The sequence below is a fragment of the Oryctolagus cuniculus genome, chromosome 2 (genome assembly GCF_051225735.1).
Source record: "Oryctolagus cuniculus isolate XC-2025 breed Fujian yellow rabbit chromosome 2, ASM5122573v1, whole genome shotgun sequence".
NCBI classification, from domain to species: Eukaryota; Metazoa; Chordata; class Mammalia; order Lagomorpha; family Leporidae; genus Oryctolagus; species Oryctolagus cuniculus.
Window position 1 is genome coordinate 30,037,619 of NC_142868.1, and position 27,999 is coordinate 30,065,617.

The following is a 27,999-nucleotide window of genomic DNA, read 5'->3' on the forward strand; positions in this document are numbered from 1 at the left end:
GATTCAATCCTGTTGATTTCTTCTCTGATTTTAATTATTTCTCTTCTCCTACTAGATTTGGGTCTGGTTTGCTGCAGTTTTTCTAAATCCTTGAGGTGAATTGAAAGCTCATCTATTTGGTGCCTTTCCAATTTCTTGATGTAGGCACCTATTGATATAAACTTTCCTCTTAACACTGTTTTTGCTGCGTCCCATAAGTTTTGGTATGTTGTGTTGTTATCCTCATTTACTTCTAGAAAAATTTTGATTTCTCTTTTAATTTCTTCTATGACCCATTGTTCATTCAGGAGCATGTTGTTCGATCTCCATGTGTTTGTGTATGCTCTATGGTTTCCTGAGTTGCTAATTTCCAACTTCATTCCTTTATGGTCTGAGAAGCTGCATGGTATGATTCTAATTCTTTTGAATTTGCTGAGACTTGCTTTATGGCCTAGTATGTGGTCAATCCTAGAGAAGCTTCCATGTACTGCTGAGAAGAATGTAAAATCTTTAGCTGTAGGATTGAAAGTTCTGTATATATCTGTTAGATCCATTTGGGCTATAGTGTCGTTTAAATCTACTGTATCCTTGTTGATCTTCTGCCTGTTGATCTGTCTATTTCTGAGAGTGGAGTATTGAAGTCCCCCAGTACTATTGTATTGGGGTCTAAGTCTCCCTTTAAGTCCGTTAACAAATATTTTCAATAAACCGGTGCCCTGTAATTAGTTGCATATACATTGATAATTGTTTTATCTTCCTGTTGAATTGATCCCTTAATCATTATATAGTGTCCCTCTTTGTCTCTCTTAATAGTTTTTGTGGTAAAGTTTATGTTGTCTGATATTAAGATGGCTACGCCCGCTCTTTTTTCATTTCTGTTAGCATGGTATATCTTTTTCCAGCCTTTCACTTTCAGTCTTTATTTCACCTTCATTCACAAATGATAGCTTTGCAGGATATAATATTCTGGGCTGGCAGTTGTTCTCTCTTAGTACCTGGGCTATATCTCGCCATTCCCTCCTAGCTTGTAGAGTTTCTGATGAGAAGTCAGCTGTGAGTCTGATTGGAGATCCTCTGAGAGTAATCTGACGTTTCTCTCTTGCACATTTTAGGATCTTTTCTTTATGTTTCACTGTGGTGAGTTTAATTACAACGTGTCGTGGTGAGGATCTCTTTTGGTTGTGTTTATTAGGGGTTCTATGAGCTTCCTGTACTAGGATTTCTCTGTCCTTCTCCAAACCTAGGAAATTTTCTGCTAACATCTTACTAAAAAGGCCTTCTAATCCTTTCTCCCTCTCCATGCCTTCAGGAACTCCTAGAACCCGAATGTTGGGTTTTTTAATAGTATCCTGAAGATTCCCAACAATATGTTTTAGATTTCTAATTTCCTCTTCTTTTCTTTGGTCTGACTGTATCCTTTCCTGTTCTCTGTCTTCTAAGTATGATATTCTCTCTTCTGTTTAACTCATTCTGTTTGTAAGGCTCTCTAATGTATTTTTCATTTGATCAGTTGAATTCTTCACTTCATTATGATTACTCGTCACTATCACAGTTTCCTGTTGTACTAGTTGTTTCATTTCATTTTGATTCCTCCTTAATATTTCATTTTCACGAGAGAGATTTTCTATCTTGTCCATTAAGGATTTCGGTAGTTCAAGAATTTGTTTTTGAGAACTTCTTAATGTTCTTATCAATTTTTTGAGATCTGCTTCTCGCATTTCTTCTATCTCATCATCTTCATTCTTCATAATCTTGAATTGGGGTGTCTTTTTCATTTGGGGGCATCATAGTGACTTTCTTGTTTTTATTACCTCGGTTTTTGCATTTGTTATTTGGCATATTAGAGATATTTGGTTTCTTCACTGTGGTGCTTTTTCTTGTTATACTATGACTCTAGATTAAGTGGACTGTCTGTTTTTCATGGAGCTTTAGAGGCTTGAGATGGGTGTGGCCTGAGAGCTCTGTTTGGTGTGCCAAAGGTGACACTCCCAGGTTAGGCGTGGTAGATCTCTCTCTCTTTCTTTCTTTCTTTTTTTTTTTTTTTTTGATTCAAAAGGGAAGTAATTCCGCACAGCTGAACCAAGTTGGAGGTAGTTAGCAGGCAAATGATATACCCACAGGAGCCAGAGATTGGAAGCTCTTTCCCAAGGACCACACAGGGAATCTGTTCTGCCCTGAGTGAGCTCAAATTCTCCTTCAGTCTCCCACTGGGTTGCCAAAGTTACGGAATTGTAGCGTCTCTGGAGAGTACTCACATGAATTCCGTGAGTTCTCTCCCCCACCGTCTCTTTTTTCACAGTCTCAGTTCAGTAGCACCACAAATTTACTAGGTCCTAATCTCCTGTTAATTCACCCCTCCCAGAGTCAGGTTTTTCTGCTAGGCTCAGGGCCGGTGCAGACCTGAGGTCGCTCTGCTTATGACGTACGTCCAAGATGGCGCCTGCTCTTTGTCTTGCTCACCTTTGAGAGGTGAGCGGAGAGAGAGAAACTTGTGTCTGTATCAGTCACTTTTTTTTTCTCTCTCTCTCTCTCTTTTCCAGTTAGCCTGGTGAACTTTGCCCCCCGGGGTCATTCCCTCCAGTCTCCTCTTTCTGCTTGCCTGCCGGTATCTCAGGATATTGTGGTTCAGCTCACCTCGCGTTCCAGCGCTGGTGTGTTGAGTCTGCCGCTGGTGTCCCGAACTGTGGGCTCCCACGTTCTCCATGCAGGTCCACTGTGAATCACTCGTTCCGGAAGAGTTTCTTCTGCTGTTTCTTCCCCTACTCTTCCTTGAACCTGCAGTATCTCCACTTTTATTAAACTGTCTCTCCCCGGACTATCAGTGTGCTCCCTTCCTATTCTGCCATCTTGCCTCCTCCGTCTGCCTTTTGCCATTGGCTCACCCTCCAATGGCCGCCGCAGCCAGCGTGCTGTGGCCGGCGCACCGCGCTGAACCGAAGGCAGGAGCCAGGTGCTTCTCCTGGTCTCCCATGGGGTGCAGGGCTCAAGCACTTGGGCCATCCTCCACTGCACAACCGGGCCACAGCAGAGAGCTGGCCTGGAAAAGGGGCAACTGGGACAGAATCCGGAGCCCCGACCGGGACTTGAACCTGGTGTGCTGGCACCGCAAGCCAGAGGATTAGCACCAAAAAGGAAACCTGTTAAAGTGAAATGAACACTATGAGAAACGGTGACTTGATCAGCCCTCACCCTGACTGTTGATGAGCAACTTGATATGTTAACCCTCTTAGTATTTTTTTTGTTTGTTCTACTTAATACTTTTGGTTGAATACTGTAATCAATACACAATTCTTCTTAAGTGCTGAAACTTAACTGAAAAGTGATTGCTGTTAAATATAAGAGTGGGAATAAGAGAGGGAAGAGATGTGCAATTCGGGACATGCTCAAGCTGACTTACCTCAAATGGTAGAGTTAGAAACATACCTGGAGATTCCAATTCAATCCCATCAAGGTGGCATGTACCAATGCCATCTCACTAGTCTATATTCATTAAATAAAAGTTAAATAAAAGTTTAAAAAAACAAACAAAAAAAAGGGCTGTTTAGAATAGATTATGACAATTACATATGAATTTTCTAAAACAGTTTTTAATTATTCTATTCAAATAATCAGACACCTGTTTATAAAGATATCTGCAAACTATTTTTCACATTGCCAGCTAAACTCTCTCACTAATAATGCATAAGTGCTGTTTTTTTTTTTTTTTTAGTTTTAAATAGGTGATCCCCATGAGAAAAAAAATACTCAAAAAGAGAATATTGGGTTTTTTTCTATCCATGTTCCTGTTTCAGCTAAAAAACTTTGAATTGTGGATTAAAGATTCAATGTAATGAGTTGCATTATTTTCAAGTTGCTATAAATTTGTGAAAGTGCAGAGGAAAACCTCAGTTATCATGTATACGACTTTTCCTCCTTCTATAAAATACATTTCTACTTAAGGGTTGGTGTAAGTTTTTAAAACACACAGTGATTTTGATGGCATTATATGAAAATGAAATTGTAAGTTCATAGAAAATTAGGTGTAGTTAAAGTCAAATTTCAATGATTTAAGAGTGCTGGAGAATATCCAGGAGTAAGATCCATATGATAACTGCTTTGGGATGAAATTTCATCTTTTTTTTTAAGCTGCAGAATACTTTATTTCTAGGCAAAAGCAGAATTCAAGCATAAATATTTACTACATTGGTCTGAAAAATTCACATTACACTTTAGAAACCCAATGGATACATTCAAAATTTCAAAACACTATTTAATAAGGTCAGGTCTATCCAAAAACTAAGATTCTGATTTAGAGGTAAGGTGTCAAAAAGTGACCAATGCTGTATGTTATTTAAATATTAAACAGTTAATATTTAAGCAACAGAGTAACATTGCTTTAAAGTCACTTGCAGGGATCTACAATTTATTACTTTCAGTGTTACAGCTAGATTTTGTTTTTCAAAGATGGCGCTCAATTTCACTTATGCACCAGTTAGCAAATACAGAACTGAACAAATGGCCGTAAGCACTTCACAAGCAGATCCAGGGAACTATGCAGGAGACAATGCCATAGCTTTGCCAGACTCTGAGAGACGGATACACTTCCAATGCACACCAGTACAAAGACAACAGTCATGTCTATATGACTTCAGATTCTCTAAACATAACTGCTCTGTTATTATGACAGACTTTATCTAGAGTGCGCCAGTTCTCCCTGTCAGGGAGGAATCAAGGGATGTGTTCTTTGTATAGAACTGAGGGACCAGGGAGGAACAAAGATCGAATGATCTGGACAGAAAAGCTGCCTCAGTTTTCGTGGGAATGAAAATTACTTTTTGCAATGAAGCAGTTCCTAGGGTTTATCTAATTTGAGGTTCAAAACAAGGAGAAAATGACTTCTGTCCTTGAGTTCTTTCCAAAGCAATATTCACATCTCATAATCCATTTGAAAGTAATACAAAGAGGTCATTGATTCCTTAAAAATCTAGATACACGTTGACCTGGATTAAGGACAAAGTTAATGTTCATAAACACCAGATTTTAGTGCTTTACAGCCCATATAGCTTAAAATAAATCACAAATTTGTGCTACAAGCTCAAAGATAAAAATGAATACTGGTTGGCTATGAACTCAATATTTGACAATAATCACTTACAGTCTTATAATGTATATCTAACACCTAACCTCAAGAGGACTAAGTTTATTTATCCTGTAGTTAGAGCAGCTCAAAATGTTGAGCGGCATCATTTGTTTACATTATAATGTGATTGTTTTCCAAAGTTTACTTAGGGGGAAAAGTGATTATAGAAAAAAACTTGAAATTTGCCAATGAAGTTGCAGATTCTAACAATGACACACATCATCTGAGATATTTTATGTGTATAGCTTTATAATTCAAACAAATTGTATCCAAGATCTATTCAACACACTTAGTCACTTTAACTTTGCATGAAAACCAAACAAAATCACATCTGAATGACCTGCTTTCCCATTTTTATCTGATTGTATTCATCTGATGTACTACGCATCCAAGTACAGGAGGCAGATATCTTCTGAGAGGTGCAAGAGTTGTTCTTTCATGAATGCCCTCTAACAGTGAAACCAGCAAATGTTATATATGCATTCATGTGCATACATATGTACTTCAAAAAGCAAAGCGTCATCTCTTCATCCATTGTTAACTTAATGGTACGAATGAGGGCCACCCGGCATTGGTGGAGCACCAGCAGGTCCTGAAGGCACTTGGAAAGGATTACTGGGGGAAGGATAGAGTCCTGGTGCAGGATACGACAGTGCAGGGGCAGGATATGGTGCTGGCGGTACCCAGGCTCCTGGTGGAACAGTGCCCCAGGGAACAGGGGGTGCCACCCCTGGTGCTTTTGGGGAGGAGGAGCGGGATATGGCCTGAAGATGAATATGGCATATTAGGGGTAGGATACTGCCCTCCCGTCCCAGGTTCCCAAGGTCCAGAAGACATGGATCCCCATGGACCTAAGGGACCAGCTATGGCTGGATCTGTGGGTGCACCATATGGTCTGGGTAGCTCTGGAAAGGGCATATTTGGTGTAGGATATGGCCCTGTGGGCCCAGGGCCTGGCACAGTTGGGGCTGGGTAAGGACCACCAGGTGGGGGGCACGATGGTCCAGAGGGAGGAAAGGGGGCAGGGGGTCCTGGAGGCGGTCCAGTGGGAGGCACGGAGGGGTACATTCCCATTGGCCCTGGTCCAAAAGGCACGGTAGAGGGGGCTGCACTTGGCGGGAGTCCAGATGGCACTGAAGGTGGAGCACTTGGGTTATTCCAAGGGTTGGAACCTGGCCAGCCTTGCGCTTGGGCAGGCTTTGTATTGCTCACAGAGGTCTTGGCAGGGGAGTGTTCAGGTAGTGCATCTGCCAACAAAAACTCATCAGACATTTCCCTTGGCAAGATCTGAGCCCCCAGCAGGGTCTGGAAACGACGATGGAGCCGAGGGACCTGAGCGCTGAGGAACCGGGGTCAGCCCGACTCGAAATTTCATCTTTTTTTAATACTTAAACTACAATAATCATATTGAAGGTATCAGCAAGATGTACTTCAATAATCTCATCTTATATAAAAAAACAAATCATTATTTTCTTTATTATATGATCAATGTACTTGTTCCCTACTTTCAAAATTCAACATTTTCTGTCTGCATAAAATCCGTAATTTAGATGCTCTGCCATGGTATATTTGAAACAAGCACATTTTATTAGAAAGGTGCATTAAAATCAATCTCATAGATAATTTTTTTTTTTGACAGGCAGAGTTAGTGAGAGAGAGAGACAGAGAGAAAGCTCTTCCTTCCATTGGTTCACCCCCCAGGATGGCCGCTATGGCCGGCGCGCTGCGCCGATCCGAAGCCAGGAGCCAGGTGCCTCCTCCTGGTCTCCCAAGCAGGTGCAGGGCCTAAGCACTTGGGTCATCCTCCACTGCCTTCCCGGGCCACAGCAGAGAGCTAGACTGGAAGAGGGGCACCTGGGACAGAATCCGGTGCCCCAACCGGGACTAGAACCCGGGGTGCCAGCTCCACAGGCAGAGGATTAGCCAAGTGAGCCATGGCGCCAGCCCTCATAGATAATTTTTAAAAGTTACTTTTGTTATATCCCTGCTGTCTGTTCAGTAATAATAAAGCACAAGAATAATTGGTGAATTGAACCAGGGTTCAATATATGATTATGGATATGTACTAATAAGAGATTTGAAGTGTGTCTCTTTTTAAAAAAGTTATTTAAATTTATTATTTGAAAGACAAAGTGACACAGAAAGAGAGAGAGAGAGAGAAAGAGAGAGAGCAAGAGTGAGAGAGCGCTTCTATGTTTCTGTTGGGTCATTCCCCTGTTGTTGGCAAGAGCCAAGGAAAGAGAGAGAGTGAGAGAAAGATTCTATGCTTCTGTTATTTAATTCCCCATTGTCAGCAAGATCCACGAACTCTATCCCAATATCCTATCTGGGTTACAGAGGCCCAGTTACTTGGATCATCATCCATTGCTTTCTCAGATGCAGGAAGCTGTATTGGAAGCTGAGCAGCTGGGACTCAAATCAGTACTCCTATATGACATGCTGGTATTCCAAGTGTTGGTTAACCCACTGTGCCACAATGGCAGCTCCTTAAGGGTGTCTGAATAAAATATAACACATTTTTACTGCTTAAAATACATTTGTTCTTAAATACAGCTTCTAAATTTTAGATACAGACAGGATTCATGACAACGTTTGTTTTGAGACAAGCAAACACAACATAAAATCTTTAGAACTTTACTACCTGGCTTCCAATTCTACTGTCTCCATTGAATGGAAGCTCCACGAGAATAATTTTTTTTTTTATTTATCTTGCTTACAGTTGTATTCCAAAGGCTTATGTTTCCCACTTATATATCCCAAAGGTCTGTACTTGTAATGAGAATTTTATTCCTTAATGAATGAAGGAATGAAAGAAAATGTATAATCATTTTCTTTTGCTGCTGTATCAATCAGCGCAATTTTAGTGGTTAAAAATCACCACTAAATTTATTACTTATTCCTGGCAGTCAAATGTGTAATAGAGGTCTAGCTGTGTTAAATCAAAGTATGAATAGGGCTGCTTTGCTACTGGAGTCTGTATAGGTGTCCAGTTTAGTGTCTATCAAACTACTAGAAGCTACCTGGATTGTTTGGCTCATAGCTGCCTTTCAACTTGAAAACCAACAATATCTGGTTACATGGGTGGATAAGTCTTTCTCACATGGCATCACTTTAAAAAAAAACATTTGTTTATTTGTTATTATTACAGAGAGGCAGAGGCAGAGGCAGAGAGAGAGAGAGAGAGAGAGAGAGAGAGAGAATCTTTCTCCTGCTGGTTCACTCCCCAAATGGCCGTAATAGCCAAAGCTGGGCCAATCCGAAGCCAGGAGCCAGTTGCTTCCTCCAGGCCATGGCAGAGAGTTGGATTGGAAGCAGAGCACCCAGGACTCATCAGTGCCCATATGGGATGCTAGCACTGCAGGTGGTGGCTTTACCCACTATTCCACAGCACCTATGCATCACTGTGAACCCTGGCTATTCTCCTACATCCTACTCCTCCTAAATATGTTTGTGATTTTTCTTGGGCCCTTGTGGACAATCCATGATCACTTCCCTATTTTATAGTCAGAGGATTAGCCACCTTGGATTCATATGTAACCTTAATTCCCCATTGCGATCTATATAAAAAGTATGTATTCACAGCTACCAGGAATAAAAGTGTCAACATTTTTGAATGGTAACTAAACTTTCAATCATATTATCCCATTCAATAACTGTGTGGTGTTAGGCAAATTATTTACCACAATGTACAGATTTCTACATTTACATATAGATCTACAAAATCCAGAGTACCTGGTTCATCAATTTGAATTAATATATTGTATTAGTTAATGCATGAAAATTTTTGCTTATAATGACTAGCACATTGTTATTACCCAGTAAAATATAGTTTTATTATAAATGTGTCCTTTTGAAGCTAAAATTTTGTATTAAATAATTTAGTTTCACTTTTCTTTAAAGGTACATGGATTGATGGCATCTGCTTAAAGTTCTTTGAATACTTAACTAGGGTCGGTCTTTAAAAATGGAAAAGGTAAATGCAGTTTTAAGATTCTTTACTCAAAAGGGAGAACTTCCTGGCTTTAAATACTGAACAAAGTTACCATAAGTTTTCCTCAGAAAGCTGATCATATTTTCAGAGTGGATGAGATAATGAAACTCTAAATGGTTTTGATTATCTATTTTATATAAACATATAAGAAAATGTTAAAAATAATTTTCAAAAATGGAAAATTTTGAGCCCTTCTCGTGAATGTGTACTAGAGAAATAAGCTAGATTAAACAATAGGCTGGCATTCAGCTATAAACAAAGTGAGGTATTACTTATGCCTAGAGAATGAGCACTTCTATCCTTTTATTATAGATTCTCCATAATCCAAGCGAAATATTCTTTTTTTAAAACTTTTATTTAATGAATATAAATTTCCAAAGTACAGCTTATGGATTACAATGGCTTCCCCCCCATAACGTCCCTCCCACCCCCAACCCTCCCCTTTCCCACTCCCTCTCCCCTTCCATTCACATCAAGATTCATTTTCGTTTCTCTTTATATACAGAAGATCAGTTTAGCATACATTAAGTAAAGATTTCAACAGTTTGCTCCCACACAGAAAGATAAAGTGTAAAATACTGTTTGAGTACTAGTTATAGCATTAAATCTCAATGTATAGCACACTAAGGACAGAGATCCTACATGAGGAGTAAGTGCACAGTGACTCCTGTTGTGGACTTAAAAAATTGACACTCTTGTTTATGGCATCAGTAATCACCCTAGGGTCTTGTCATGAACTGCCAAAGCTATGGAAGCTCCCTGTGTTCGCTGACTCTGATCATATTAAGATAAGGCCATGGTCAAAGTGGAAGTTCTCTCCTCCCTTCAGAGAAAGGTACCTCCTTCTTTGATGACCCGTTCTTTCCACTGGGATCTCACTCGCGGAGATCTTTCATTTAGGTTTTTTTTTTTTTTTTTTTTTTTTTTTTTTCCAGAGTGTCTTGGCTTTCCATGCCTGAAATACTCTCATGGGCTTTTCAGCTGGTTTCAGCTGGATCCACATGCCTTAAGGGCTGATTCTGAGGCCAGAGTGCTGTTTAGGACATCGGCCACTCTATGGGTCTGCTGTGTATCTCACTTCCCATGTTGGATCATTCTCTCCCTTTTTGATTCTATCAGCTAGTATTTGCAGACACTATTCTTGTTTATATGATCCCTTTGGTTCCTAGTCCTGTCATTATGATCAATTGTGAACAGAAATTGATCACTGGGACTAGTGAGATGGCATTGGTACATGCCACCTTGATGGGATTGAATTGGAATCCCCTGCTATGTTTCTAACTCTACCGTTTGAGGTAAGTCAGCTTGAGCATGTCCCGAATTGCACATATCTTCCCTCTCTTATTCCCACTCTTATATTTAACAGTGATCACTTTTCAGTTAAGTTTCAGCACTTAAGAAGAATTGTGTATACAAATATCATATGTTCTCCCTGATCAGCGACAACTAACTGAGCACCAAAGGGAAAACTTGTTGAAATGAAATGGACACTATGAGAAACAGTGACTTGATCAGCTCTTGTCCTGATGGTTGATGTACAATGTAATACTTTATCCATTTTAGTATTTTTTTTGTTCTAGTACCATTGGTTGAACTCTGTAATTAACACACAATTATTCTTAGGTGTTTAAATTTTAACTGAAAAGTGATCCCTGTTAGGAATTTGGAAAACATTATGCTGAGTGAAATAAGCCAATCCCAAAGGGAGAAATAGCACTTGTTCTCCTTGATAGGTGACAACTAACTGAGCACCAAAAAGGAAACCTGTTAAAGTGAAATGAACACTATGAGAAATGGTGACTTGATCAGCCCTCACCCTGACTGTTGATGAGCAACTTGATATGTTATCCCTCTTAGTATTTTTTTGTTTGTTCTACTTAATACTTTTGGTTGAATACTGTAATCTAAACAGCCCTTATCATGTGTCTACAACTGTGAAAGATGCTGGATGAGGTAAGGGAAGGATAGACTTTAGTGTCTGTGCTTTGGGAACTGAGCTAGTGCAGTGTTTAAAAACAGTGTGTGATGGGGAGGCAGGATATTCTGCTCCCTTGGGGGCAGTCTGTAGTATCTGGGGAGATTTCTGATTGTTACAAGTTGGAGGAAGGGAAGGTGGTATGGTGGTACCTGTATGTAGTGAATAAAATGTAGGAATGCTATTAAACATCCCATAGTTCACAGAAGAATCCTTTACATCAAATCCTTTACACCAAAATACCAATGGTCCATCAAGAACATCAAGAAACTCTGGTCTGGTGGAAAAATACTAGACTGGATGTCAGAGTTACATCAATGAATAATTACTTAGTGATACTATCTGTACATGAATATCACCACTTTTCATAAATCTAAAGCTTCATTTCATAAACAAGCTTCTAGTTTTGACTGGAAATTTGTGTTGATTTAAGATGGAGGGCTTTGCATTAAGAGATCAGATTCAAAATATATTTCTGTATTTCTTTTTTATTTTTTTTGTTTACTAAATATTCATTTTATTTATATTTATATTTCATGTACACTTTACATCTTAAAAAATAAAGTAAATTTTTAGTGATACAAAAGATAACTTGAGGTTATCAGATTTTTTTTTAACTTTTATTTAATGCATATAATTTTCCAAAGTACGACTTATGGATTACAATGGCTTCCCCCTCATACCGTCCCTCCCACCCACAACCCTCCCCTTTCCCACTCCCTCTCCCCTTCCATTCACATCAAGATTCATTTTCGATTATCTTAATATACAGAAGATCAGCTTAGTATACATTAAGTATGGATTTCAACAGTTTGCTCCCACACAGAAACATAAAGTGAAAAATAATAGATGATTTTTTTTTAAATGATGATGAAATCAGAGCAGACCTATTGTCATGTTTAATCCCAGTGAGAGTCAAGTTGGGAATTGATAATTTCTTTTTTTTTTTTTTACAGAGGATCAGTTTAGTATGCATTAAGTAAGGATTTCAACAGTTTGCACCCCCATAGAAACACAAAGTGAAATATAATGTTTGAGTACTCGTTATAGCATTAAATCTCAATGCACAGCACATTAAGGATAGAGATCCTACATGAGGAGTAAGTGCACAGTGACTCCTGTTGTTGACTTTACCAATTGACACTCCTGTCTATGGCATCAGTAATCTCCCTATGCTCCAGTCATGAGTTTCCAAGGCTATGGAAGCCCTCTGAGTTCTCCGACTCTTATCTTGTTTAGACAAGGTCATAGTCAAAGTGGAGGTTCTCTCCTCCCTTCAGAGAAAGGTACCTCCTTCTTTGAAGACCTGTTCTTTCCACTGGGATCTCACTCGTGGAGATCTTTTGCCAGAGTGTCTTGGCTTTCCATGCCTGAAATACTCTCATGAGCTCTTCAGCCAGCTCCGAATGCCTTTAGGGTTGATTCTGAGGCCAGAGTGCTATTTAGGACATCTGCCATTCTATGAGTCTGCTGAGTATCTCACTTCCCATGTTGGATCACTCTCCCCTTTATTTACTCCATCAGTTAGCGTTAGCAGGTACTAGACTTGTCTATGTGCTCCCTTTGACTCCCAGTCCCTTCACCATGACCAACTGTGAACTGAAACTGATCACCTGGAACAGTGAGATGGCATTGGTACATGCCACCTCGATGGGATTCTGTATTTCTTTTTTAAATTTTTTGGCTAGACACTGTGGTGTAGCTGGTAAAGGTGCAGTCTGCAGTGCCAGCAACCTATATGGTAACAAAATTCATGTATTTCATATATACAAATTTAGCAGCACAGTGATACTGTCCACCCTAACCTCTCTCCTGGCACACTCTTAGTCATTTTGTTCTTCTGTAAAAACAGGGAAATAGAAATAATGTTGTAGGATTCCAGGAACTTAATGGAGAAACAGTACATAATGTGCCTGATATGAGGAGGGTGTTGTAAGTTTCAACTGAATTACATTTTAGTTTGGGTCCTGTTCAGAGCAGAACCTACAATAACTAATTGGTTGCAGTGTTGCAGGTGAAATATTGATATATGTTGGAGGTGAACCCTGGAGAGAGGAAGGAGACAGGATGAAGAGTGAGTCAAAGAAAGAGGTGGGGCCGACAATGGTGTAACTGGTAAAGGTGCAGTCTGCAGTGCCAGCATCTCATATGGGAACCAGTTTGAGTCCCAGCTGCTCCAATTCTGATGCAGCTCTCTGTTATGGCCTGGGAAAGCAGTAGAAGATGGCCCAGTCCTTGGGACCCTGTATCCGCATGGGAGACCTGGAAGAAGTCCCTGGCTCCTGGCTTTGGATTGGCACAACTCCAGCTGTTGCGGCCAACTGGGGAGTGAACCAGCGGATGGAAGACCCTTCTCTCTCTGTGTAACTCCAACTTTCATATAAATAAATAAATCTTTAAAAAAGAAAAGAGGAAATGTTGGTATGAAGATGCATAATTGAGTTCCTGAGATCATTCCTATGAGAAACAGGTTATTCGTGTGGTACTTTCACAACGTCCAAGAACTTCTTCCCAAAATTATAAAAAATAAAAATAAAATGGACAGGGACTTTTGTATACAGCATGGAATCCATCCTTCCTTGAAGATTTTCCCCCAGGACTGTTAACTGGGACCTGGATGAGTTTCTTGTTTGCAGAAAGCCTTCAGACAGGCAGTTGTGCTGCTTGTGCTGAGGTGAGATGCTAGCATGGAAGAGGGGGTTTGAAAAACCACTGAACCATGTGTCCCCCGGAGTCAGGTATGTGCCAGTGACATTTGACAAAAGTGACAGAAGCCTCTTCTCTGCATCTTTATGTTCAATAAATATTCATGATAATATTTAAAACAATAGCTTTAAAACTACACATGAAGATTGTAATACAAAATGCCAAATTATCACATTAAGCAACATGTGATTATTTTTAATTGATGGATGATTTTACATTTTTATTTGTACAGTGTAATACATACTTTCAATGCATACTTTCAATGCATACAATTCAATACATATTTTCAATGCATAATGATCATATCACGGTAATAGGCAAAAATCACATAAAATGTATTACTTCTTTGGGCTACAAGCATTCAAAATCATCTCTACTAGCTATTTTAAATATTCAGTAAATTGTTTCAACCATAATTGTCCTACTGCACTACAGAACACTAGAAGTTACTGCTCTAAGAAAGAAAGTTAGAGGAAAGATGGTGGGAGGGAAGGAAAAACAGAATATCATTATATCCTATGAATTATATCTATTAACTATATCAAATCTGTTAAAACGATAAAACTTACAATTTTTTTAAAAGAAGTCATTCCTGGGGCTGGCACTGTGTCACAGTGGGTTCAAGTCTCAGCCTGTAGCGCTTGCATCCCATATGGGTGCCGGTTTGAGTCCTGGTTGCTCCTTTTCCCATCCAGCTCTCTGCTATGGCCTGGGAAAGCAGTAGAAGATGGCCCAAGTCCTTGGGTCCCTATACCCGCATAGGAGATCCAGAAGAAGCTCATGGTTCCTGCCTTAAGATCAGCTCAGCTCTGGCCATTGTGGCCATCTGGGGGGTGAGCCAGAAAAATGGAGGACCTCTCTCTCTCTCTCGCTCTACCTCTCTCTCTAACTCTTTCAAATAAATAAAATAATTCTTAGAATAAACATTCATTCCTCTTATCTAAGTTCACTCCTGTACCAGTTAATCATCCTCCCTCATCTCCCTCTCTCCCTGGTAATTAAAACTCTACCTTCCACTTGTAAAACTTTTTTAACTTTCCCATATAAGTGAGAACATATTTTATTTGTCTTTTCATGCTTAACTTACTTCACTTAATATGCCTTCGATGTTCATCCATGTAGACACAAATGACAAGATTTCACTCTTTTTAATGGATTGATAATATTCCGTTGTGTACACATAACAGTATGACTAATTTCATACTAAACTATGAAAAATATTTTGAAAATATTAAACACAAAATTTAGTATTTCTTTTTGCTCATGATAATCAATGGATAGTTGAAATTCAGCAGTCAGACACAAATGTACAGAAAACCACAAACTAAAACTGATGTTATCCTATGTGGCACTGTAGAAGAATCTGATATTTTTAGGCACACTTTAACTTTCAGTGAGTAATGGAAAAATATTAATTAATTTGAACTTCTATCATTTCCTTCAAAAGTGCATGGTAATTTTCTTAGACAAAATTATTTTTAAGATAAATAACATAAAAAATGTTCATGTCAATATTCCAATATAATCCCATCAAGATTGCATGTACCAATGCCATCTCACTAGTCCAAGTGATCAATTTCAGTTCACAATTGATCACACTGATAGGTCTAAGATCAAAGAGATCACACAAACAAGACTAGTGTCTGCGAATACTGATAGAATTAAAAAGGGAGAGAATGATCCAACATAGGAAGTGGGATACACAGCAGACCCATAGAATGGCAGATGTCCTAAACAGCACTTTGGCCTCAGAATCAGCCCTTAAGGCATTCGGATCTGGTTGAAGAGCCCATGAGAGTATTTTAGGCATGGAAAGCCAACATACTCTGGAAAAAAAAAAAAAAAAAAAAAAAGAGGACCTAAATAAAGATCTCTGTGAGTGAGATCCCAGTGGAAAGAACGGGCCATCAAAGAAGGAGGTCCCTTTCTCTGAAGGGAGGAGAGAATTTCCACTTTGACCATGGCCTTATCTTAATATGATCAGAGTCGGCGAACTCAAGAGGCATCCATAGCCTTGGCAACTCATGACTAGAGCCTAGGGAGATTACTGACACCATAAACAAGAGTGTCAAATTGTTAAGTCAACAACAGGAGTCACTGTGCACTTACTCCTCATGTGGGATCTCTGACCTTAATGTGTTGTCCAATGTGAATTAATGCTATAACTAGTACTCAAACAGTATTTTACACTTTATGTTCTGTGTGGGAGCAAACTGTTGAAATCTTTACTTAATATATACTAAATCGATCTTCTGTATATAAAGATAATTGAAAATGAATCTTGATGTGAATGGAAGGGGAGAGGGACCGGGAGATGGGAGGGGTGCTGGTGGGAGGGAAGTTATGGGGGGGGAAAGCCATTGTAATCCATAAGATGTACTTTGGAAATTATATTTACTAAATAAAAGTTTTAAAAAAATGTTCATGTCAAGAAATAGATGTAAATAGATGTCAAATACAATGAAAGGGTCTGAGACTTTAAACTAACAGGTTAGCCTGTGATAGTTCAATGGATGATGGTAAAAGACTCCTGGGTTGGATTGGAGGGAAGTTTTATTACTCACAGAAACAGCAGTAATAATCAGCATTCTCACTGGTCTCCAAACTTTCATTCCCACAGGGCAACCCAGAAAGGCCAGATAATAGCTACTTATGAAGTTGACTCTGGGGTAGGAAGAGGAAGCCCCGGCTTAGGGAACTCAAGCTTTTGAATACTAGCAGCAACCAAGCTTGACCTTAGATTCAGAAAGAGATACTAACTCTGTCTTGAAAGATTGCACGCAAATGTGCCCCTTTTTGCAGATGTGGACACTCTCTGTCTTCCAAGGCTAAACACTACACAACTGTCTTGAAAATGTGGTCCCGGGTTAAGTTCTGTCAGCTCTTTGCCCACAAGATATGGGGAAATACCATTCATTGTTAGAGAATTGTGTCTCACAAAGGCTATTCAAGATTATTAATCTATTCCATTTGAAAAATGTAATAGTACCTCAGGATAAGGATAAAATTTAATGCACATTGCTTCATATTCAATTTTATATCAGAGATTATTTGAGGCATTAGGACAACTTAACCAATAAATTATTAAATACCTAATATAAATTATATACTATGAAAGATGTTAGAAATTTTGTGCTGCAACAAATGAATTTAGCAATAGATTTAGAAACCTAAGTTTCATTAATTAAAGTTCTTTTAAGATGCAACACAAATAAAATACCTTAAAATCAAGAAGTAAAACAATCACTTATAATAATAAATAAATAAATAATAAATAGCTGTCTCACTGAAACATTGCAAGGCCTAAAGTACTGCAATAAAACAGGGAAATAAAAGACACTCTCAAGAATTAATCTCCTTGATTTCACTCCTCTATGGCTATTAATGTCATAGTATCATTTCATTTTTCTGTGATGCTAAAGACACAGCTTCTGTGTTTTCTGCCCTATTCATCAGATCCATGTTGCTCACTTCACAATGCATAGTCTCAGAAACCCAATGAGAGCCCCAGATTCTGCCTTTGTATCAAAAATTCAGATACCCATGGAGTAAAATGATTTGTCCCCTCTGGCTAATCAACTATGCAATACTCAAGGATGTGGCATATGGTGGGATGCATTTACGTCATTCAGAAGGTGATCCACAGTACCTTCTCTAGAAATTCATGGATAAAGAAGGAAACTGAGACAGTTTTCAGAATGCAGGGTCAGCACAACTAATAATTTTTTCTCAAGTTTTGCCACTGTTCCTTTTGGTATATAGTAACTGATTTACAATTTTGCATGTAGGAAGTAGCAACAGCCTTTACCTTACTACAACTAAAGAGAAAAAAATAATCAGTGATTTGTATCTCTGCTATCCTAAGTGACATCTTCTGGTGTAAAATAATTCCAGTGTCACTCTCAGTAGCACATTTCATTTCTTGTGACTTAGATACTTCATGAGTTAGAGAGTGTGAGTCATTGGCAATATCATCTAAAATGGGGAAAGCGTTTCAAAGCTTACAGGATTTATTTTAATGATTACAGACTTTTCTTGCTTATTTATTTTGGTCAGCCTGGATGATTTGAGAAGCTAACACAAACGAAAAATCAGTATGTACATAGCATGTTCATAAGATTTGCAGAACTACTGAAGCCTATCTATAAATTCCTTAGGAGTCCATGGAATCTAAGATGAGAAATCCCATTATACTAGAACTTAAACCATGTGAGTCTGTCTCATTAACTCTGACAGTCCAGACAACTAGCCAATCCCTAGAGTGACCAAGATCCTATAAAAATGAACCGTGTGTATGGAAAATGCTAGTTCATTTAATAGTTACTGCATTTATGTTTAAGATTATTATTCAACTAAGGTTCAGTAAAAAGACAAAGATGATAATTTCTTAACTAATCTTGTATGTAGGTATATACCTAAGATATTTCATGTCAGGAAAAAATTCAAGCAGTATGTTATAATAATAGTATGTTATTATATTTTAGAAAGTCAGGAAGTCAACATGTGTTTTGTTATTCATTAATACAAAGAAACCAAGCATAATTGATTCACTTTTATAGTTTGTGGAAGTGTCCTGATAGTAAATGACACCTTAGTGAAATGATAAATTTGGTAATACTCTTATCTAATCAGTTTTGGAGAAGAGCACATATTTTTGAGCAGTTATATTTCTAAACTCATTCTAAATATTTATTACAAATGAATTATACTGCATCACATTTGGGCAAATCCCCACATCTATTTAAGAAGTATTTTGTAAAGACTGGTATATATAAGAACAGAGCATGGTTATTGTTATGAGCCACTTATTAAATTAGTAAACAAATATTTAAAACAGTAGAAAAGCGGCTCTATGCACAGTACTTTTAACATCAAATGAACTCAACAAGAGTCACATTTGTATAAAATATTAACTTTGTGTTCCAATTTTGCTGTTAAAATGACTTAAATGTGCAAGATATTATCACCCAATTCTAAACAATGATTCAAAATATAAGCATCTAAAGGACTATGTACATGACTCAAATTTTAGAAATCTCGGAATTTTGAAAACTGTCTAATCAATAAGCTTTATAAAAAATTTATGCTCATAAAATAAGCTTTGTGCAATGTCATTAATTCAAATATGTATTTGATACATTTGGATACCTAATTGCTCTTTATATTCATATTTTTCTCAGAATTTGGGTTTTTGGAATAGTAATACACCAGAATATACTCAAAAGTCCTTGCTTTAATGTATAATATACACATATTTATAAATATATTACATTATATATAATATTTAGTATATTTTAATTATAATGTTCACTCATTCATTCTGACTATATTTAAAGGTATTAGTTATTACATATTTATATTATTGTTATGTAAACATACTACTATATATATTTTATTATAATGCCTACCTTATCATTTTGCTGTATTTAAATGTAATATTTATTGCTAATGTGAGAAATGTCACCACTTCTACATTTAATAATAATTGTTCCAGAAAATACATTCCTTGGGGCCGACACTGTGGCACAGCAGGTAAAGCCGCCGCCTGTGATGCAGGTATCTCATATGGGCATTAGTTCGAGACCCAGCTGCTCCACTTCCTATGCCACTCTCTACTATGGTCTGGGAAAGCAGTGGAAGATAGCCCCTTTGGATTGGCATAGCTCCAAACTTTGCAGCCCATTGGGGAGCAAAACAGTGGATGGAAGACCTCTCTCTCTCTCTCTCTCTCTCTCTGCCTCTCCTTCTCTCTTTGGGTAACTCTGACTTTCAAAAAAATAAATAAATAAATCTTTAAAAAATGCTTTCTTCACAAAAATTATCCATCTAAGAGCATAGAAGATGCAGGGAGATTATATGACGGGTGGAAGAATGACCCTAAAGCATACTTTGTACTTTCTATCTGTGCTTTCCTTTCAAATTTCCTCTTAGATGATCATTGGTACATTGAAAATTGTAGTGACATTTTGAATACATTCACTTAAGACCTGATCATCTGATCATCTGTCTCATGGCTTATTGGCTTGTCTTACATTTGGGCTGGAGAAATAGCCAATCAAATAAATAAAATTAATAGGATGTCATACACACTCACACACATACACACATGCGTCCACACATGTATGGATACATATACATATGAAAGCTTCAAACTCTTTCACGTCTACTTACCTATTGACATGCATATATTCTCTTTATTTAGATATAGGTCACACTAGCAAAGAACATACCTTAATAGCTCATGCATTATCTGTCATTCACCTACTAAAGTGAAATCAACAAATTAAGCTTTTAAAATTAAAAAATCATAGGAAAATTTTCTCTGAAACAAAAATGGAGCTTGTTATGTGATGCATTCATGTCTAATTGCTTTTATCCAGTTGAAGAAGTTCAGTTGACAGATACAAAAAATCAAAACCTCTAGTATAACATGTGGAATCTATGAGGTTGATTGGAAATCATCTCCATATAGCTGGCTACTTATGAAAGAAAGGAATTTAAAATAAGAATAGAGACAGATGACAATAAGCCTCTAGAGAAAAAAATAAGAATTACTGGAATTTTTAAATTATTAACAGAAATAAACAGCTGACAAGTTGAATAATAAGGTATATATTTCTAGAAGTGAATACGACCATGGAGAGAGAAACTTCCAAGGTTTGGCATAAACTTCGAGTGGGATGAAAAATAAAAAGGGACTGGCATTTAGAGGATGATAGTTGGCTTTAGGAAAAACATTATCAGGTTAGGAAGACCAAATAGGAAATTCAGGAGTCACTAAAGGACTGTTCTCTAAGGCACCACTCAGAAGTCAAATCCTCCACGATGCCAGCCTTGATTCTTCTAGTTTTTATTAATTCAAGAGAAAAGAGTAGCAAGAATAGAAAGAAAAAGTTAGAATAAAGAAAATGGTTGCTTTCTTCATTCCCTTTTTTCCATTATTATACTCATTATCTGTATCAAAAAATCATGATTACGTAGGTTTATATATTGTTCAATGGTAATTTCCAAATATCAGAATTTTAATGTACAAATACATCATTTTTAATAAGGAGGTTATTTTTCATTTGCTAATTTTCTTAGATAGGCCTAAAATTGATTGAAAGGCACTCCTATGATAAGTAAAAGTAGAATCCCTCCTAATTTAGGGAATCACTATGTATGAGAGATTGAGAAACCAAGGACAAATGAATTTGACATCATTGTCTGCAGTGTAATTTAAAATTTCTCATCCTAGACTAGTGAAATCTCTCCTCATTCTAAATATTGCTTATGCAAAAATAGTAATAAATGACAGACTAAGCAATGAAATGAGAAGAATGTATTTAGGTGGTAAGAAGTGTTCAAAGAGAGCGAAGTAGAATAAAATGGGTGGAAGAGGAATAAGATGTGATTCTAGAAAATCAGTTGGAAGGCAGGACTGGTAAAGTAGAAGTGGGGTTGCAGAGACTTCAAGGAGCAGTAAGAACTTTAATTTCTAATATTTAAGGTGAGGAAGGAAGTAGAAAGAGAAATTTAAAATTTGCCAATTTGTGGATAATGCATGGGTTTGAAGTACAAGACAAGACCATGAATGAGTTCAAGTTTTAAAACGGTATATTAAATCCTTAAAAGTATTCAAGTGAAGAAGCCCTGAAGAGGATCATATAACAACATCCAGAGAAAGAGAGAAGTGTATTTATTGTAATACATTTCAGGATCTATATATTATAAAGTGGTTGAAGTAATGGGAGTGCCTAATGTTACCCAGAGAGAGTGTGGCAAATAGAATCAGGGCATAAGAAAGAAACTCGATGTAAACCAGAATTTACAGTCTTCTTTAGACTATAATTCAGGTGTCAAAGATTTATAAGTGTGATATGAAAGCATTGCAAGGCAGAATCTTGCCAAAGGTGTCAAGTGTCTCAGAGAAACCAGCAAAATAGAACTGAGACGCAGCTGTTTGAGAGAACTGCAAGGAAGATGTAGTGATTTTAATGAGATTAGTTTTAATGAATTTTAATTGAATTGATTTTAATGAAATTAGTAGATACAATATTAGGATCAAAGAACAGGCAAAGGTTCAGAACTTAACCTGAGTGGGAGATCCATTAAAAAGGAAGATGGAGAGAAAACTGTACCTAAATAATAAAATAGATTTGGGTAAAAATGTGCTATGCTTTTTATGTGTGTTTCACATTTGTTCATTTTTCTACCTATGCTGAGGGAAATATGACTGAAGTCAGGAAGAATTTTTAAGGCTTAATCAGAAAATCAAGTTCCAGAGGAGATCAAACGGATGAGTTCGGAAGTCAGGCCAGAGTAAAAGCCGTATGAAGAGGGACAACCATTAAGTCACACACTTGGAAACAAACGGGAAGGTAAATGTGCAGCATGTGTAAGTTTTGAGACTTTGTGGTTGAGAGTTTTCTAGTATGAATAATTATTATTCTGAGAACCCGAGATATAAGTACCTCTAAACAGGAAGGAGAGCTGCAAGTGGACTCTGTGAGTGGAGGGGGTTACAGATATAGACTTCATGGCAGCTGTAGCATGTTAGGGATCTGTAAGAACCATTGTGCAAAACAGTAAAGTTTTCCCATGAAAATTTACAAAAAAAATTGACTCCATAATGGAATGGGATTTTAATAACAGATCACCTTAGCTGCTCTACAGGAACCCTGAATTCATACACTGTATATAACTAGGATTCTGTTTTCATATGCTAGAACTGTTCTTTTATGCTAATTCTACAGTCAATATTTTCCAATTATCTTTGCAGCATTACCCTCTGTTCAATCAACTTTGTCATTTTCCACATGGTGTATGTTACCCAGTTTTTCAGAAGTCTCTCCAGCTCTGAAGAAAGGAAAAGACTATCTTTTCTGAAGAGATAAAAATCCATCTCTGCTTTATATAATACTATCATAAGTACATTATGTATTATAATATAATTATCATCATTCCCATACTTCCTTTAATGAGAATATAGACGCTCCTTTACTCAAATCACAAAAATAGAGTTGTATTCACTATGCAAGAGTCCACAGAGTGGTGAATATGGTAAATCATATATATATATATATATATATATGTATTTACATGTATATATATATATGTTTCAAAATCATTGAGAGTAAATTGCATATGTTTTCATCACATGTCAATATTTGAGGTGATATGTATACTAATTTTATTTAAATTGAATCATTGTCCATTATATTAGTAAATCATAACATCACTTTGTACCCCATAAATACACACAATTATTTGACAATGTATTATTTAAAAAATAAACATTTTTAAAATGCTAGCATTGGGGCCGGCACTGTGGCGCAGCAGGTTAATGCCCTGGCCTGAAGCACCTGCATTCCATATGGGCGCCGGTTCTAGTCCTGGCTGCTCCTCTTCTGATCCAGCTCTCTGCTATGGGGCCTGGGAAAGCACTGGAAAATGGCCCAAGTCCTTGGGCCTCTGTACCCACGTGGGAGACCTGGAAGAAGTTCCTGGCTCCTGGCTTCGGACTGGCACAGCTCCGGCCGTTGCGGCCAGTTGGGGAGTTTACCATCTGATGGAAGAACTCTCTCTCTCTCTCTCTCTGCCTCTCTTCTCTCTGTAACTCTGTGACTTTCAAATAAAATAAATAAAATCTTTAAACAAACAAATAAATAAAATGCTAGTGTTTAAAAGTTTAATAGGCTATTCAACTCATGAAATAAACTCAGACCTTATTTCTAAATTACAAAGATATAGTGAAATAAATTTTATAACTATTCTGTAGTAACATGTACTAACAATATTTCATTCAAATATTTTACTCATCTACCTTTTAAATTCTGGAATGTGGTATCTATCAATTTTTGATATTTAGAGGCAAGAAAATTCCAGATAAACAAAGTATATCTAAACCTAACTTCTTATCAGGCATAATCCCTCCCTCTAGTACAAATTAGGATTACAAATTCTATACTCTCATTTCAAATGCATAAGGAAATTTCAGATCTTAATTATTAATATATTTTATTACAACATAGAGGGAAGTGTATGTTAAAAATGTCTGTGTCTGCCTGTTACACTATAGGAAGTGTATTCAGAGTCTGAAATACATTTAATGTGATTATCTGGGACAGACTTTGTTTAAAACACACCCACACAAACACACCCACACATACAGAATACAAACATTCAGTAAGTTCTTTTTCCATAAAGTGTTGAGTAGATAAAAGAGGTACGAGTTAGGCGGTATCTCACCTTGAATTATTATTAAACTTTCTTATTATTGAATTAGGCCTTCTACTAGACCTAATAGGTTCCAAACACCATAGCCAGTGGAATCTAACCAACTCATCTGGCCATTCCATCCACCTATTAAAAATGCTTCAAAAGAATGTTAGTCATTGGATTATGACTCACCTGATTAATAGTAATAGAAAAATATTTTTGTTATTTGCTTAAAGTGTTCCTGCATATACTGTAGGGATGCTCTTAGAATCTCCAGATTATAAGATGGGAAAACTTAAATCTAACCTTCCAAATCTAGTACAGTATGTTCAGCCTATTGATATTAGGACAACAATATTTTATTCAAGTTGCATTTTTGTTTATTTCAGGTTTCTGTCTCCAAAACACTATATGCTTCTAGATGGTATAAAGTACAATCTACTAAGTGTTTGAGGAACTATGCAATTTAAGATAATGCCTGGATCAAAATAAAAATAAAACAATAGAAAGAACAGAATGCATAAATGTTTTATACAATGATCTTGCAGATACATAAACAATTTCTGCAATTTTAAATTTAAAATAACCTTCCAAAAATGAACATCAAACTAATATCTAGATTTCTCTATAGAAAAAATTATTTCAAATCAATGGTATCAAAGATTTTTTAGAATTAATGTTTTGAGACAAAATTCGAGGACTGAAATGCTTATTTAGTTCCCAAAGCCAATTTTATGGTTTAAATTACATTATAAAAAGCTAATTACATTATGCATATTACATAGCTACTAGTGTGTGTGTGTGTCAAACAGAGTAAGAGAAAGCGAAAGAGAGAGAAAAAGAACATTTAAGGTCTACTGTGTAGCAAATCTCAAGTATGTAATAGTATTATTAACTAAAGTCATCATACTCTGTATCAAATTTCTGCAATTTATTCTGCCTGAATGACTAAAAATTTGTACCCTTGACCAACATCTCTTCAATGGCTTATTCTTCATCTCCTTTTGTAGGAACATATTCATGTCCACAGCATAGTTTGTTGTTTAAAATTCTAATATCTTCTGTAATTATTAAGATTTTTAAGCACACAATTACCTAATATTTGAAGTCTCCATTCAGGTAATATTTTCTTTCTTAAAAATATTTTATTTATTTATTTATTTATTTAAGAGGTAGAGTTTTAGAGAGAGAGAGAGAGACAGAGGGAGAGATTGAGAGATATCTTGCACCCACTATTTCATTCCCCAGATGACTGCAACAGCCAGAGTGAGCCAATCTGAAGCTAGGAGCCAGAAGCTTCTTTCAGGTCTTCCTTGGGGGTGCAGGGACCCAAGCATTTTGGCCATCTTCTGCTGCCTTTCCAGGTGCATTAGCAAGGAGCTGAATCAGAGGTGGAGCAGCATGACTCAAACAAGTGCCCATACCGCCCATACCGGGTGCAAATGTCACAGGTAGTGGCTTTATCCACTGTGCCACAACACTGACTCCTCTGGCTGTATCAAGTGCAGAAACACCTCAATTAATCCAAATGGGAGAATTTTGGAGAATTCAGTTAAGAGTTCTTACTGCAACAATATGAAAGATGGAAAAGGAAGATCAATGTGTCCCTTATTCTGGAGAATCTCTCAGGATGAAGTGCTGGAGAAGAGGGGGACATGGCATTAGAGCACATCTGTGAAGCCTGGACAGGTGACCCTACCTGCAAATGGAGGAAGAGACTCAGCCCCTGGAAACACCCCAAGATTTGTATGACCAATATCAGAGATTACAGAGGCTGTGGAAACTGAAGCAAAGGATGGAAAGTTGTAACTGTTCTAGTGAACATTTTTGTCACCTGAGCAGGAGGTCTCTCTTAGCTGAGCTCATCTTCTGGAGGGTCTTTGCTCCATCTACAGAAACCTACATGGTATCTGTGTGGGACCAAGTAGATATGATTTCATTTCATAGAGTAAGTCTTTGTGGTGATTCATTTGCATCATTCCAAGCTGAAGTTCTGCTTTTTCAAAACTCTAGAGCATGCATGACAGCTACAAACAATACATCATCTTTATTATTAGAAAGTTTTTGCTGGTTGGGAAGAGAACATGCACAGCACCTTCTCCTGGTAGTAGAAGGTATCATTAAAAAGTTCACAGAAAATGCCTATTATGGAAAACTCTGCATGGATATCACATTTTCATTGCACTAAAATAAGCTAATATTTTAATTCTATTTTCCACATTTTGAAGTCACTCATTCAGCAGTGCCAAGTCTCTCCCTGTAAGGTCACAATCCATGAGATTAAACCACTTTACTTGATTTCATGCTGCATTGTCTCACATAGTTCATGCAGTGGAAGCATCTCATCTTTTTAAAGGCATTACTATCTATTTATGAATTTTCAAAATTATTTATTTGAAAGGAAGAGAGAGCGAGGTGGAGAGACAGAGTGATTTCCCCTCTACATCCCCTCTTCCTCAATGCCTTCAACAAAGAGGGCTGAATCAGATAGAAGCTAGAAAAAAAAATTTTTTTGACAGATAGACAGTGAGAGAGAGAGACAGAGAGAAAGGTCTTCCTTCCGTTGGTTCACCCTGCAAATGGCCGCCACAGCCGGCGCTGCACCAATTCGAAGCAAGGAGCCGGGTGCTTCCTCCTGGTCTCCCATGCCGGTGCAGGCGCCTAAGCACTTGGGCCACAGCAGAGAGATGGACTGGAAGAGAAGCAACCAGGAGGAGAACCCGGCGCCCATATGGGATGCCGGCGCTGCAGGTGGAGGATTAACCAAGTGAGCTGCAGCACTGGCCCCGAAGCTAGAAATTGAAAACTGAATCCAAGTCTTTCATGTGGTGTCTGGGTTCCAACTACCTGAGTTGCCATCTGCCACATCTCAGGGTGCACATTAACAAAGAGCTGGAAATAGGATTCAAACAGAGGCACTCTGATGTGAGATGTGCAGGTCCCAAGAAATAACTTAACTATTATCCCAAATGTCTATTCCTCCATCTATTCTTGAAAGATTTAAGGAATGAATAACAATTTTAGAGTATTTTATACATAGAAAAATTTAAATCAATAAATTCTTATGTTTTGAGGTGGTACAAAAAATTACCATTCCCCTCTCTCCTCCACTTCTTTTCTACTCTCCTTTTTTATGCAATTATTTTACATTATGATTTAATAATGAGCAGCATCTAAACATCAGATTCTAAGACACAAATCCATTAAGATACACTATTTGTGTTTCAATACCCTTCAGTAGTTTAAAGTCTTAAAAATAATACATATTGTAAATTTTTGTCTTATAAGACAAATCATCCATAACTATTTTATTTCCATGTCACAATTTATTTAACAAATCATCTTATAAAGCAAGTATCCAGGATTCACAAATAGATGCTTCAAAATATGGAAAGAGGCATGAAAATATTGGAAATGAGAATTTCTTAGTCTATCTCTTGAGATACACCATTTAATCAAACATTTAATTCTCAAGAAAAAGTCTGTCAATTTTATAGCCAGAAAGATCAATTTCAGATCATTCTCTCCTGCCTAAAAATTTCAATTATGCAAGGTCTTTTGTATCTATGAAAAACTCTCTAGAATCTTACTTCTCTCTGACTCCATTTTCATCTTTTCATCCCAGCATGTGACAGGTAATTGCTAAAATAGATAACTTCTATAAAGAATAAAATATACTTCTCAGTTGATAATGCAGTTATAGGTTTTTTCTTCTATCTTGAGGTCATGGAGGTTTATTCCATTTATTTAGACATTTATCTGCTAGCTACTTAGGAAAGATAATTGCACACTGAGATTATTAAACTCCATGTACATTATAAAAGGCATCCAAAGTCTCAACCCAATATCCATGTACCAAATACACTAGGAAATCTGTCTTTATTTATCTGCAGATAATGGAGAATTTTAATGCAAGGCTTTTATATCCACTTTTGATCCTTTAAAGAGTATAAATCAATGTGCTTAACCTGAAATTTGTATTTATCTGTAGCAGACAATTTTTTGGACTTCACAACTCACATGCTATGG

At 37.2% G+C, this 27,999-nt stretch overlaps 1 protein-coding gene across 1 annotated transcript; it reads right to left on the reverse strand.

The window, feature by feature from the left end:
- Positions 1-5,382: 5,382 nt before the first annotated feature.
- Positions 5,383-6,457, reverse strand: LOC127486553 (MAPK-interacting and spindle-stabilizing protein-like). Its single transcript, XM_089326829.1, is given in 3 exon segments — positions 5,383-5,843; positions 5,846-5,863; positions 5,866-6,457. Coding segments are annotated over 3 exon segments (726 nt in total). The 5' UTR covers positions 6,371-6,457; the 3' UTR covers positions 5,383-5,640.
- Positions 6,458-27,999: the final 21,542 nt, after the last annotated feature.